At 38.1% G+C, this 11,868-nt stretch overlaps 1 protein-coding gene across 1 annotated transcript; it reads left to right on the top strand.

The window, feature by feature from the left end:
* Positions 1 to 253: 253 nt before the first annotated feature.
* Positions 254 to 11,160, top strand: LOC101841249 (putative Dol-P-Glc:Glc(2)Man(9)GlcNAc(2)-PP-Dol alpha-1,2-glucosyltransferase). Its single transcript, XM_005067117.4, has 3 exons — positions 254 to 541; positions 1,948 to 2,145; positions 4,010 to 11,160. Exons 1-3 carry the CDS (start codon positions 371 to 373, stop codon positions 5,063 to 5,065), a joined length of 1,425 nt encoding a protein of 474 aa, XP_005067174.1. The 5' UTR covers positions 254 to 370; the 3' UTR covers positions 5,066 to 11,160.
* Positions 11,161 to 11,868: the final 708 nt, after the last annotated feature.

Here is an 11,868-nt window from a genome sequence, read left to right as displayed (position 1 = left end):
AGTGCAGTTGGGGAGCTTGGAGGGCTGGGGACGCTCGTCGCCTTCCGCAGAGCAACAGAGGGCGCAAGAACCCCTTCTTTCCAGAGCCTCCAGGCAGCGTTCCCGCGCCGAGCCTAGACCCGCCCCCCGTCAGGCTCTTGCCACTCTGAAAGCTCCGAGAAAGTGATTGACAGGACAGCGGGCCGTCCGCTGCGTCGCCCAAAAAGGCTTCCCTCCGGAAGCAGGGGGCCTCCGTCTGCTTCCGGAAGTCCAACGCTCTCCCAGCATCCCTTGCGCGCCGGCCCTGCGGTCAGTCTTCGGGCAGCCCTAGCGCGCTGCTTTTTGAGCGCGAGCCTGCCCGGGGGCCGAGCCCCGGACGCGGCTGTGCGACATGGCACAGCTGGAGGGCTACTACTTCTCGGCCGCCCTGAGCTGCACCTTCCTGGTGTCCTGCCTGCTCTTCTCCGCCTTCAGCCGCGCCCTGCGCGAGCCCTACATGGACGAGGTCTTCCACCTACCTCAGGCGCAGCGCTACTGCGAGGGCCGCTTCTCCCTGTCGCAGGTTGGTCCCTGCTGGCCCTGCCCCGGGACGGACGCCTCCCAGCCTGTGTGCGCCCCTGCCTTTCTTTCTCTGTCTGCCCTCCCAGACTCAGAACTCGAAAGGAACTGGGTAATGGCTGACGTTACCTACCTAGCCTGGAGATCTGTGATGGCGAGAAATAAGGACACCAAATTATAGCTCCTCTTGGGTTTGCCTTCCTAAGTCCCAGGACTAGACGCATTCAGGTGCCCCTTGAAAGTGCAGAAAGCAACAATAACAAAAAGAAACCCACCTAAATCTTAACTATGAGGTATTCCACTCAGTATTTTGGACGCGGAATGGAGGCTCTTAGGCCACCAAAAAGTGATAGCTCCATTCTAACTTCATCCGTGGATGTTTTTTAGAAACTTACTGTTGTCTGGATGTATTGACAACTAGTCAGATTACATCATGTAAAAAATATGTGTTCGATTACATGAATATGCATAATGCAAAGCTAAACATACCATCCCTTCTCATGAACACAGTATGGGTTACTGCTTCAAAATATAAAGTCTATTGAAGAAAAACCTGACTTCTTGGTGCTGTCACTCATAAGCTTTGCTATTTTAAGCATCACTAACCTGTAAAATAATGATAACTGCAAGATGTAAAGCTGAGCTAAGCACAAGACCCAAACTGGCAGGTCTTATGATTAGAAATCCTGTAACATGGTCTTCTCAAATACTTCGGCACCTTAAGATCCACCAGAGTCCCAACTATTGTTTGCCTGGCTTATAAAATTGGGGCCCGAGCAATTTAGTCACAAAATGCATGTTTTCTTTTTTTTTTTTTTTTTCTGGTTTTACGAGACAGGGTTTCTCTGTTTTGGAGGCTGTCGGTCCAGCCTGGCCTCGAACTCAGAGATCCGCCTGCCTCTGCCTCCCGAGTACTGGGATTAAAGGCGTGCGCCACCAATGCCCGGCTTAAAACAGCAAGCCTTGGAAAATAGAAACAAATTATCACTTATGGTCTGTTGGTTGTTGATACCTTAGTAATTGCACACCACATGATTTCTTAAAGCCATTTTGGAGCAGTGGCCCAGTGGTTGAGAGCTCTTGCTGTCCTGGCTGAAGACCAGACTTGGCTTCACCACATTGCGCTGCTCACCAACCTCCAGTTCAGGAGGGTTCAGTGCTCTCTTCTGTCTTCCACAGGCACCTGCATGCGAGTGTTACACATACATATACTCAGATGTGTGAGCACACACACTAAATCTTAAAAATGAAAAAGATACCGAGTCTGCCAGGACTTATTTAATTATGTCATAGAATGTCCTCTCCAAATCCTTCATTACTGGAACAAATGAAAACTGGTTTTTGACATATTTGTATCAATGGAGTCATTACTGCCTCTGCCTCACTCACTGTTGGTCTTTTCTTTTCAAGTGGGATCCTATGATTACTACATTGCCTGGCCTGTACCTGGTGTCAGTAGGCGTTGTCAAACCTGCCAGCTGGATCCTTGGATGGTCTGAGCATGTTGTCTGTTCCATTGGAATGCTCAGATTTGTCAATCTTCTCTTCAGTGTTGGCAACTTCTATTTGTTGTATTTGCTTTTCAGAAAGGTACAGCCCAGAAACAAGGTATGTACAGAATAAAGTTATTGCAAGTTTCTGTAGTCAAGTACAATTACGAATTGGTTTTATAAGATGTGAAGAAAATGTCCAGCAGTTAGTTTTTCCGTATGTTTCATAAAGCTAAATGAAAGTTCTCTACTTATATGTATAAGGCATTTATATTTAAGTATGGGAATAGCTTTATTTGAAAATCTAAAATAGATGTTAGTGAACTGCCAGTAATTGTTTGGGTTTGTTTTAGAAAATTAGATCTCTTTAGTGGAAATGAATTTTAGCTGAAGGAGTTTGATGTGATTTAGTCTTGGAGGTAGATTGGGTTTAAATTCAATCCTGGCCACTACTTTTATTAACATGAATAAGTTACCCCTTTGTAATTTTATGTTTATATCTATTTGAAATAATTTAGATGAAATATCAGTAGTACTAGTATATTGAGTTTGTGTAGTAAGAGTAAAGGAGCTTATTAATAAATGGAAGCTTATACTTCCATTTATGCTTAGGCTAGTACCTAGTATAAGGTTTTAGTAAATGTTAACTATGACAGTAATGTTAGTAGTGTCTTTTCATCAGTGTAAATTATGAAAAAGGGGTAGGGATACATGACAGGAGCAGAGAAATAACTGTTGCAATGAAGGGGAAAGAATTGGCTTTTCGAAGGCCTCATAAATGGCACCTGTGTTGAACCCTAAGGAATGGATAAAACTGACAGCTAAGAAGCAGTATCAGCATTACTGTTGAAATTAGAAGGCTATCAGTTTCAGTGATGGGAACCAGCAGTGAAGCCATGAATGTATTTACCTGTGACAGAGTACTTTGACTTTTACAGTTTTCTCCTTTAATACTCTTAACTATATGATTATAAATTAGTCTCCACTATTTAGTATTTTATATAAAACAGTTTACAATACACAAGTTTTTTGGAGGCAACAAGATGTATCATACATGTGCCAAGTTTACAGCCTATTATGGAACTTTGTCTATTTATTTATTGAGACAGGGTCTCAGTGTCGGTACAGGTCTGGGTGTCTTAGAACTCACAGAGCTCCACCTGCCTCTGCTTTGCCAGTTCTGAGACTAAAGGTGTGTATCACCACACCTGAGGAGGACTTTAATCAAAGGACTGGCATGGTCTAACTTTGTGTGATAGAGTTAAGTGAGGATATGGTTCAAAGAGATCCTGGACAATCATGTTCTTAGATTGTCAAAAAAATCTACAAGAAGACATTTGAGTTTAGGAAAAAAAATTTTAGGAAAAAAAGTCCTTATGATTTCATTATACAAAAAAGTAAGCACATTGGGCAGGGTAATTAACACTGTTTGCACGTTTCAGTCTTCTCTAGTGTAGAAATTTGAAGGACTATCTTTAAAGTGTTGGGTGATATTGGCTAAGACCTAAGTTCAAGGTATCGTAGCTGTGTGCATCTTTGCTATGTTCTGTTCATTTCTATATTTCCCATGCACCTTAGTCTAGGGTCTTATATCCCGTGACCCCTAAATGGTTGTTAGTAATTCAAAAGATTTTCAGCTCTTGAGAGTTTTTTTTTAATATTTTTTTATCTTTTTAATTTAAGTTAGAAGCACTATTATTTTACATGTCAATCCCAGTTCCCTCTCCCTCCCATCCTCTCATGTTCCCCACTGGCCCCCACCCCACCCCATTCTGCTCCTCATTAGTATTTTAATGTTTTCCAAGATGATTACTTTGTAACTAAAAATTACCAGAAGTATTCTTATATATGGTGTTGCAAAGTCAGAAATATGATTCATTTGAATTAAACTTAAGTGAGATTTTTAAATAAATCTTTTCATTAATTCATCAGAAATGTCATATTTATTTTACCTAAGAATAATTTTTTCTTTTTCCTTCAAGGCTTCTTCAAGTATCCAGAGAATCTTGTCAACATTAACCCTGGCGCTATTTCCGACCCTCTATTTCTTTAACTTCCTTTATTATACGGAGCCTGGGTCTGTGTTCTTCACTCTTTTTGCTTACTTGATGTGTCTTTATGGCAACCATAGGACTTCAGCCTTGCTGGGGTTTTGTGGCTTCATGTTTCGCCAGACCAATATCATCTGGGCTGCCTTCTGTGCGGGACACATCATTGCACAGAAGTTCAGTGAAGCCTGGAAAACTGAGCTGCAAAAGAAGAAGGAAGAGAGGCTTCCCCCTATTAAGGGACCATTTTCAGAACTCAGAAGAGTTCTCCAGTTTCTCCTGGTGTATTCCATGTCATTCAAGAACCTGAGGATGCTTTTCCTGTTGACCTGGCCCTACATCCTTCTGCTGGTTGCATTTTTTGTTTTTGTGATAGTCAATGGTGGGATTGTTATTGGTGATCGGAGTAGTCATGAAGCCTGTCTTCATTTTCCCCAGTTATTCTACTTTTTCTCGTTTACCATCTTTTTCTCCTTTCCTCACCTACTTTCTCCTACAAAAGTCAAGACTTTTCTTAGTTTAATTTGGAAACGTAGAGTTCAGTTCTCTGTGATTGTATTAGTCTCAGTATTTTTGGTTTGGAAATTCACTTATGTCCATAAGTATTTACTGGCAGACAATAGGCATTACACATTTTATGTGTGGAAAAGAGTATTTCAGAGACATGAAGTTGTGAAATATTTATTAGTTCCAGCCTACATGTTTGCTGGTTGGGCCATAGCTGACTCTCTGAAATCAAAATCAATTTTCTGGAATTTAATGTTTTTTGTATGTTTGGTCGCTTCTACAGTTCCTCAGAAACTACTAGAATTCCGTTACTTCATTTTACCGTACATTATTTATAGGCTCAACATACCTCTGCCACCTGTATCTAGACTTGTTTGTGAACTGGGTTGCTATACAGTTGTTAATTTTCTAACTTTTTATATCTTCCTAAACAAGACTTTTCAGTGGCCAGATAATCAGGATGTTCAGAGGTTTATGTGGTAATGACAGGAATATTTTGAATTTTTAAAGTAGACTATTCGTACAACAAATAACTGGGTAAGTAGAAGTGAAATTCCTTTTAGGTAAATTCAGGGAAGTTGTATGAAGAGCATTAAGTTTGAGACTAGCCTGCAACCCTGAATAATAGTCACAAAGTTGCTTACAGTTGTCTTGAGAAGCACTGATACTGCCTGTGACTCCGAGGTTTGGGGACTTTCCTGTGTGTGTACACATTGAGGGGACTAGGTAAGCTCCGAAGCACTAGAACCAACTTACTGATTTTCTTTTGTAAAGAATTTGAAAACTGTTTACAAGTGAGCAAGCAGTATTTCCAAGTAAAGTGGACAGATATTGCAGTAAATATAACTCTGGTCTTAAATTAGAATGAATTTACAGATACAGCAAATCATGAACTAGAGGCTTTGAGATGCTTATCTAGGAATCAAATTCTTAAACTTAAAATGCAGAAGTGATGAAGCCATTTGAACTAATTCCTAATTTGATGTTTATATAGGCCAAAGATAAACTGTGTTAATTATAACACCTTTTACAAATGATCTTTCTGAAATACATTGTTCTATTAGTTACCTATGGCTCCTGTACAGAAATGACCACCAACTTTGTGGCTTAAACTTTTCCCTCATATACTTACAGACAGCAGCACCTAGACTCACAGTGTTTCCAGAGCTCATGCCTTCAGGAGATAGGAGTCCACTGTCCCTGCTCAGCTCATTCCAGCAGCTGTTTGGTGGGGCCTTATATTTGGACAGGTCCCTCCAGTCTGTCTGTGTCTTCGTAGGGTTGTCTCCACTGTCTTCTTGTACAGACAATGCCTTTGGGTTTAGGGATCCTCTGATTCAGGGTGACTTTACTTGGGACTCTTGGTTATATCTGTAAAACTTTTCCAAGTCAGGTCCCATTCGCAGTTTCCAGGTACACATCATTTTGTGAGGGGGGAGGATGTAATAACTTTTTAGGAGATGTCCTTGCTGAGAGCTTTTAAGTAAAAGTTTGTCTTTAAGATACCAAAAACAAACAAAAAAGATGTCAGGATTCATATAATTTACATTTGTCCCTCCTTTCCAGTCAAACTAGAAGAACTCAGAGGTGAGAAGTCATTGACTTAGGGAACACTACTGAGTATGACTCTGGGACTTTTTTTTTTGTTGTTGTTGTTTTTTTGTTCTATGCTTACTGTCTTTTATTAATTTGAATTTAAAAAAGGAATTTATTAATGAAAGTTTATTCCTTCAACTGACACTCCATTACAGACACACATACACTGTTGATTAGTTGTGTGATCTGACTCTAAACCCAGAACTATGAATAGATATTACTTTTTAGCCCATTTTTCTTTCTGAGTTATACACATGTGTACACACACACACACACACACACACACACACACACACACACACACCAAAAACTTTGTTGTTGGATTATGCATTCTTTGAGTTTTAAATATGTAGTGAATTTATATACAAGTTTAAAAACTATTTGCATAAAGTTACACATGTAGTCCTGAGTAGTTGGTCAGAATAGACCATTGCTTTGTTTGACACTTAGAAGGTAAGTGACTCAAGTGTAACAGCGATTGTATTGTAATCGGATCAGAAAGCACACTCCGTTTAGAGAACTAAGTCCAGGAAGCTGAAATTGCAAACACGTGTCGTTGAGTAAAGCAACTACTGTCTGCTGCCTTTAGGCCAGGCCTTTTACATCTAGGAACATTGAGGGGATGAAGGAAGCACTTTGTCCCACATGTGGAAGGAGACTGCCTTTAGAGGCCCTCCTCCCCTTTGGTTTTAAGTGTTGAGTCACTTCTGTATTAGGAGACATTGTAGAGGTCTATAGGGACATCTACACCGCTTTCCATGAAGTATTGAAAGTAGGACTTGGCATTTCAGAATGGAATGCTGTGAATTAAAAGGTGCTATTTATTTTTCACTATGATTTAAAAATGGATGCATGTTGATGCTTTATAAGGTAGATATTTGGTAAATTTTCCTGGGCAGTTGACAAGAATATGGCCATTTGCTGATGAATTTCTCAATATTTGTCACTAAATGAGTATGTGAGAGAAATAAGCTTCATACAGCTGGTGTCACCTTTGCTTGTTCAAAATTAACAGAATCATCTCTGGGAAATCATTTCACTTGGAAAGAGCCTTGTTTTTGTAAACATTATAGATTATATTTCTGAAAAAGTTTTAAACTTTGTCAAGAATTGTCAAGTTTTTTATTTTTATTATTGAAGTTGTTGATTAATAAGTGATTATAAAGGACTCAGTGGTTAAAAGCATGAGACACCCTTTTAGGGGACCCTAGTGTGGTTCCTAGCCCCTCTATATGACAGTGTATAACCCCTTTCAATTCCACCTCTAGGGGATCATAGGCTCTGTAATCTGTTTAGTCAGTTCTACTTTATGAGAAAATCCATAGGCATAGACTATCATTTTCAGATATATTAGTAAGGGTTTGTGTGTAATGTATTTTGCTCACATTTAAGCTTTCCATGGGTGCTCCTTTTATGGCTGTGTCTCACTGAATGATGTGAAAATATGTTCTAGTACATAATATTGCAAGAGGAATTATTGTTCTCTGAGCTTATCCTGTTATACCAGCTATAAACTAATGTAATTTATTTCTGGTGAATAGCTTAGAATATAATGTATTTCTAGTGTGAACTTACCTGACTTGCCATTATGCTCATCAAAATTGTCTAGAGAGAAGAGAAGAATCCATAGCTTTAATGTAGCATCCTAAAGAGTGAAAATATAAGTTAGGCCCAGTTCAAAACTATTCAGATAAAAAGAATATAGATCACTGTTATCTTTGAAGCAGTTAGAACGCTTTTTTAAATGGTTAAAATAAGTGTACATAATATTTTACCTAGAGGAAGTTAAAATCAGATTGTAGATTGTGCTTGGTTTTGGTTCCAGAATAAAAAGACATGGAAGTACAATTTGTTTATTCCTAGTCACAAATGAGAATGTTATGTCTGAACTCTAGTTAGTATCTGATGTGTGTCTCACCCATTTCAGAGAGGATTCATGACCTTCACATATCCATGAAGCTCATAAACACATATGTTATGTTTTGGGTAAATGTTACTTTGTATTGAATGGAGTTTTCAGCAAGAAGGAAGCAAATATCCTAGAAAAGTACTGTATTATCAACTTAATCTTAGGAAGGATTGTGTTTTATAATGAGAGCCACCTGGACCCCTCTTCCATCTGTTTTCTGAGTGTTATTTTTGGTAGTGTTTAGTGCAGATTTGCATATTTAATTGTGTATATGCTGCCTGCACTAGGATATGACTTTAATACTATTTTAAATATGAAGTCATTTCAACAATTATTATAGAAGTTTTGATGATTTGTGATACTTTAATTATGAAATTTCAACTGGTTTGAAACATCTGATGTTCAGCAGTTTTAGTTCTAGGAAGGAAGGAATTTTATTTGGGTGATTTTTATGTGTTTGAATTCTATGGCAATATGTTATTGAGAAATATATATTAGATTAGATACTGATGACATTTTTAATATACCCATGAATCCAGCATTAAATTCCATGATGCATAGAATTTATTTCTAAAGTAAGTCTTGTGATAATTTGGTAATCTGGTTAATATCATTATTTTAAAATGACATACTTGTCAGTAGTAATTTCTTTGTTTCTTAGACACTGGTAAACCAAAGGTAGTTAGGGTATATTTTTTCAAACAAGTAATATTAAATATTACATCGAATTTACATTTGGCAATTGATCGGTTCAGTTTATTTGAACCATGTGTTTACCACTGTTCGCGGTGAGTAAGAACGAAAAGAATTAAAGTAGTTGTCTTCATCTGTTGATGTTTTGCTGGTTGAGATCTATCAATCATCTACATACCTACCTACCCATCTATATGCTTTCTCACTTGACCCCACTCACATTCCTATGATGTAGATGCTCATTTCCTTTTGGCTAGTAGAGAAGCTGAACGCCAGCATTTCTGGTGACTCTCGTAAGTTCATTTCTTTTGTAATTGGACTTAAAGCTGTGAGTTGTTGCTCTTCTGCCTCACAGTCAAAGTTCATTAAGAGAACTCATGGAGCGAGGTCTCCAGTCTGTACTAGTCAGACCCCTTAGGGCACGTTACTGTACAACTTACATGTTGCTAAAAATGTTAGAAGCTTTTTAGAGGAGCACAGATAAAATGATAAATGCTTAAATGGTTTCATTACAAGACAAATTGTTTAAAAAAATTCTCGCTGTTTAACTTGGAAAAACAGCTCCTATAATAGTTCTTACAGTTATCCAAAATCGTTGTATATTCTACATTGCTTTAAATGTAAATCAAAGGTCAACAAATAGGTTTTGGCTCACAAGAAAAACACCTTTTGTTTTTAATTACTTGGTTTCTCCAGGGGTAGCGAGCCCCCAAAATAAATGTGTCTCTACTAAAACATTTCATCAGGAGAGCGGCAGTGACTTGAGAAGGTAGATATGGCATAGTACCTTTGCCAGGTGTCTCAATACCTGCCATTTTAAATGCGTGTTCATTGAAGCTGATGTCTTTATGGTCTTTGGTAAGATAAGTTCAAAATCTTTGATAGATTTTGTTTCTGAGTTCAAGTGGACCTTTAGTTCTTGTTACCCTATTTTTGAAACTAATTTTAATTATACAACCTAGCCAAAGGTGATACAGTACTTCAGTGTACCAGTATTACAATATTTATCTTACATACATTGCATTCCTTTGTCAGTGAAAAATGTGTTTGTGTTTTCCCTGTAGTGATAAATAGGAAATTACTGTCTGTAATAATTTTTAATGAAGTGTTTACCAGGTGATAACAATGTGCTACATTTTGAAATGTTCTTGTAACTTAACTTTTTTATTAGTCTAGATTAAACTTTTTATAGTTTTGTATTGTTTTGAACCACAAAGATTTATTATTATCCACCTTTGTTTATTATTGTTGTTTGTAATTTTAAGAAGGGTGTCATAATCCAGGCTAGCCTGGAATTTGCAATGTAGCCAAGAATGACCTTGAACTCCTGATTCTTTTGCCTCTACCTCTGGTCTGTTGGGATTACAGGCATACTGCACCAGGCCTAGTTTATGCAGTGCTGGGGATCAAACATACGACTTCAAGCTTGCTAGGCAAATACTCTACCAGCTGAGCTATGTCCTTGGGCCTGATTATTATACTGTGACTGAAAATGTTTCCCAAGTTACGTGAAGTGAAGGTAAATGTAAAAACAAAACTCGTGTGTTCATAACTGTCTCAGATGATGTAACCTAACATACTTTGCCATGGGATTGTTTACCTACTGGATTTTAGGATTGTTTCCCATAGTGGTGTTGGCTTTGGACACTCAGCTGTACTGACTACTGCTGTCAGTGCTCCCCTCGCTAACTTACTGTTTCTCAGTTCTCTAGTGTTAAGTATACACACACACATAGAGAAACTACACAGAGAGATTATTTGTCCAGTATGACAGAGTAGCTGGTTGAGCTTAGGTTTATGAATAGGCAGCCTGAGCAGAATCCCATGCTCATATTTGTGGTGTTTGGGGGGAATGGGAAACAGACACTACACTTACCTTCACTTTTGTAGCATTTTAGGAAAAAAATGCCATGAAACTATAATTAGACTAACTGCTTTTCTAGATCAGACAAGTGAGGCACACAGTAACTGACTCTTCCAGAGCAGACAATCTTCCATTTCCCATGTGTCCATCAGTGCTTCAGATTGTTATGTGAGCACAAACTCTACAATGCAGGCTGAAGTTTTCAGTCCTATTAATTTATAAGGAAGGAAAGGTCTTTGTTACCAAATACAGATGTAGCTGCTTAAAACTTAATTTTCAAAAAGACTCCTATTTTGAAAAAAAAAAGGTTGTTTTAAGTGATGTGTGATTTTTAAATCTTTCTGAAAGAATTTGGTCTTTATTTTAAAAAAATATGTGAATATATGTTTTAAATGTCGTTTTTAAGGTTTTCCATTTTGTTAAAGACTGCAATGTTTGACTCAAATTGTAATTCATGTCATTTAAACCATTGAATAAATCTATTTATAAGAATAAACTTTTAAATAATTTGTTTAATATATTTATTTCATTCATAAGTAGATTAATATTTTGTGATAAATTGGGCCCTCTCAACATGCTCTCAGCCCAGACTGAGTGCCAGCTGCTCTTTCCATCCACACTACCTCAAGCCATTCTCCCACCGGACTTCAGGCTATGATCCTGAATTGAGGAATGAATACGTTTTAAATAGCTATAAAAGTGTCCATGACTACTCTACCTCAAGCCATTCTCCCACCGGACTTCAGGCTATGATCATGAAAAGAGGAATGAATACGTTTTAAATATCTATAAAAGTGTCCATGACTACTCTGGATACCTATAATTTACTTATATTCCATAATCACAGTGGCCAGGTAAGTTACTTGAAGGTCACCAAGTTTCTGGGCTTGGTTTTCTTTGTTAGTCTAGGTCCATAGAAAAGTCAAATTTTACTGACATTGCTAACTTGGAAAGACTCAAACCTTGGTTTTGGCCATTATGAAGACATGAATACTGCTGTGTCTTCATTCTTCTTGGTATGGATTTTACCCTCACACACTACTAAGGGCTTAGCCAGAGACTTAGACACTACAGATTTATAGACCTCTCTGACTCCCTCTTTTAGGTCCATCTATTTACAGTTGTATTGGTGATCTTAAACTCTATCCTCTCACAACACAAATCAGTCATTTCAGCTTTCTGATTATTAGGTATCCTTGGGAAATGGTATATAAATGTTGGTCC

This window comes from Mesocricetus auratus, unplaced genomic scaffold (assembly GCF_017639785.1).
Source record: "Mesocricetus auratus isolate SY011 unplaced genomic scaffold, BCM_Maur_2.0 Super-Scaffold_100010, whole genome shotgun sequence".
NCBI classification, from domain to species: Eukaryota; Metazoa; Chordata; class Mammalia; order Rodentia; family Cricetidae; genus Mesocricetus; species Mesocricetus auratus.
This window is presented reverse-complemented; position numbering and strand designations above follow the sequence as displayed.

Coding starts and splice junctions, on each gene's coding strand:
- LOC101841249 (XM_005067117.4), top strand. CDS start 371: ATGGCACAGCTGGAGGGCTACTACTTCTCGGCCGCCCTGAGCTGCACC. Junction 542..1,947: donor GCCGCTTCTCCCTGTCGCAG/GTTGGTCCCTGC, acceptor TTTCTTTTCAAG/TGGGATCCTATGATTACTAC. Junction 2,146..4,009: donor AGGTACAGCCCAGAAACAAG/GTATGTACAGAA, acceptor TTTTCCTTCAAG/GCTTCTTCAAGTATCCAGAG.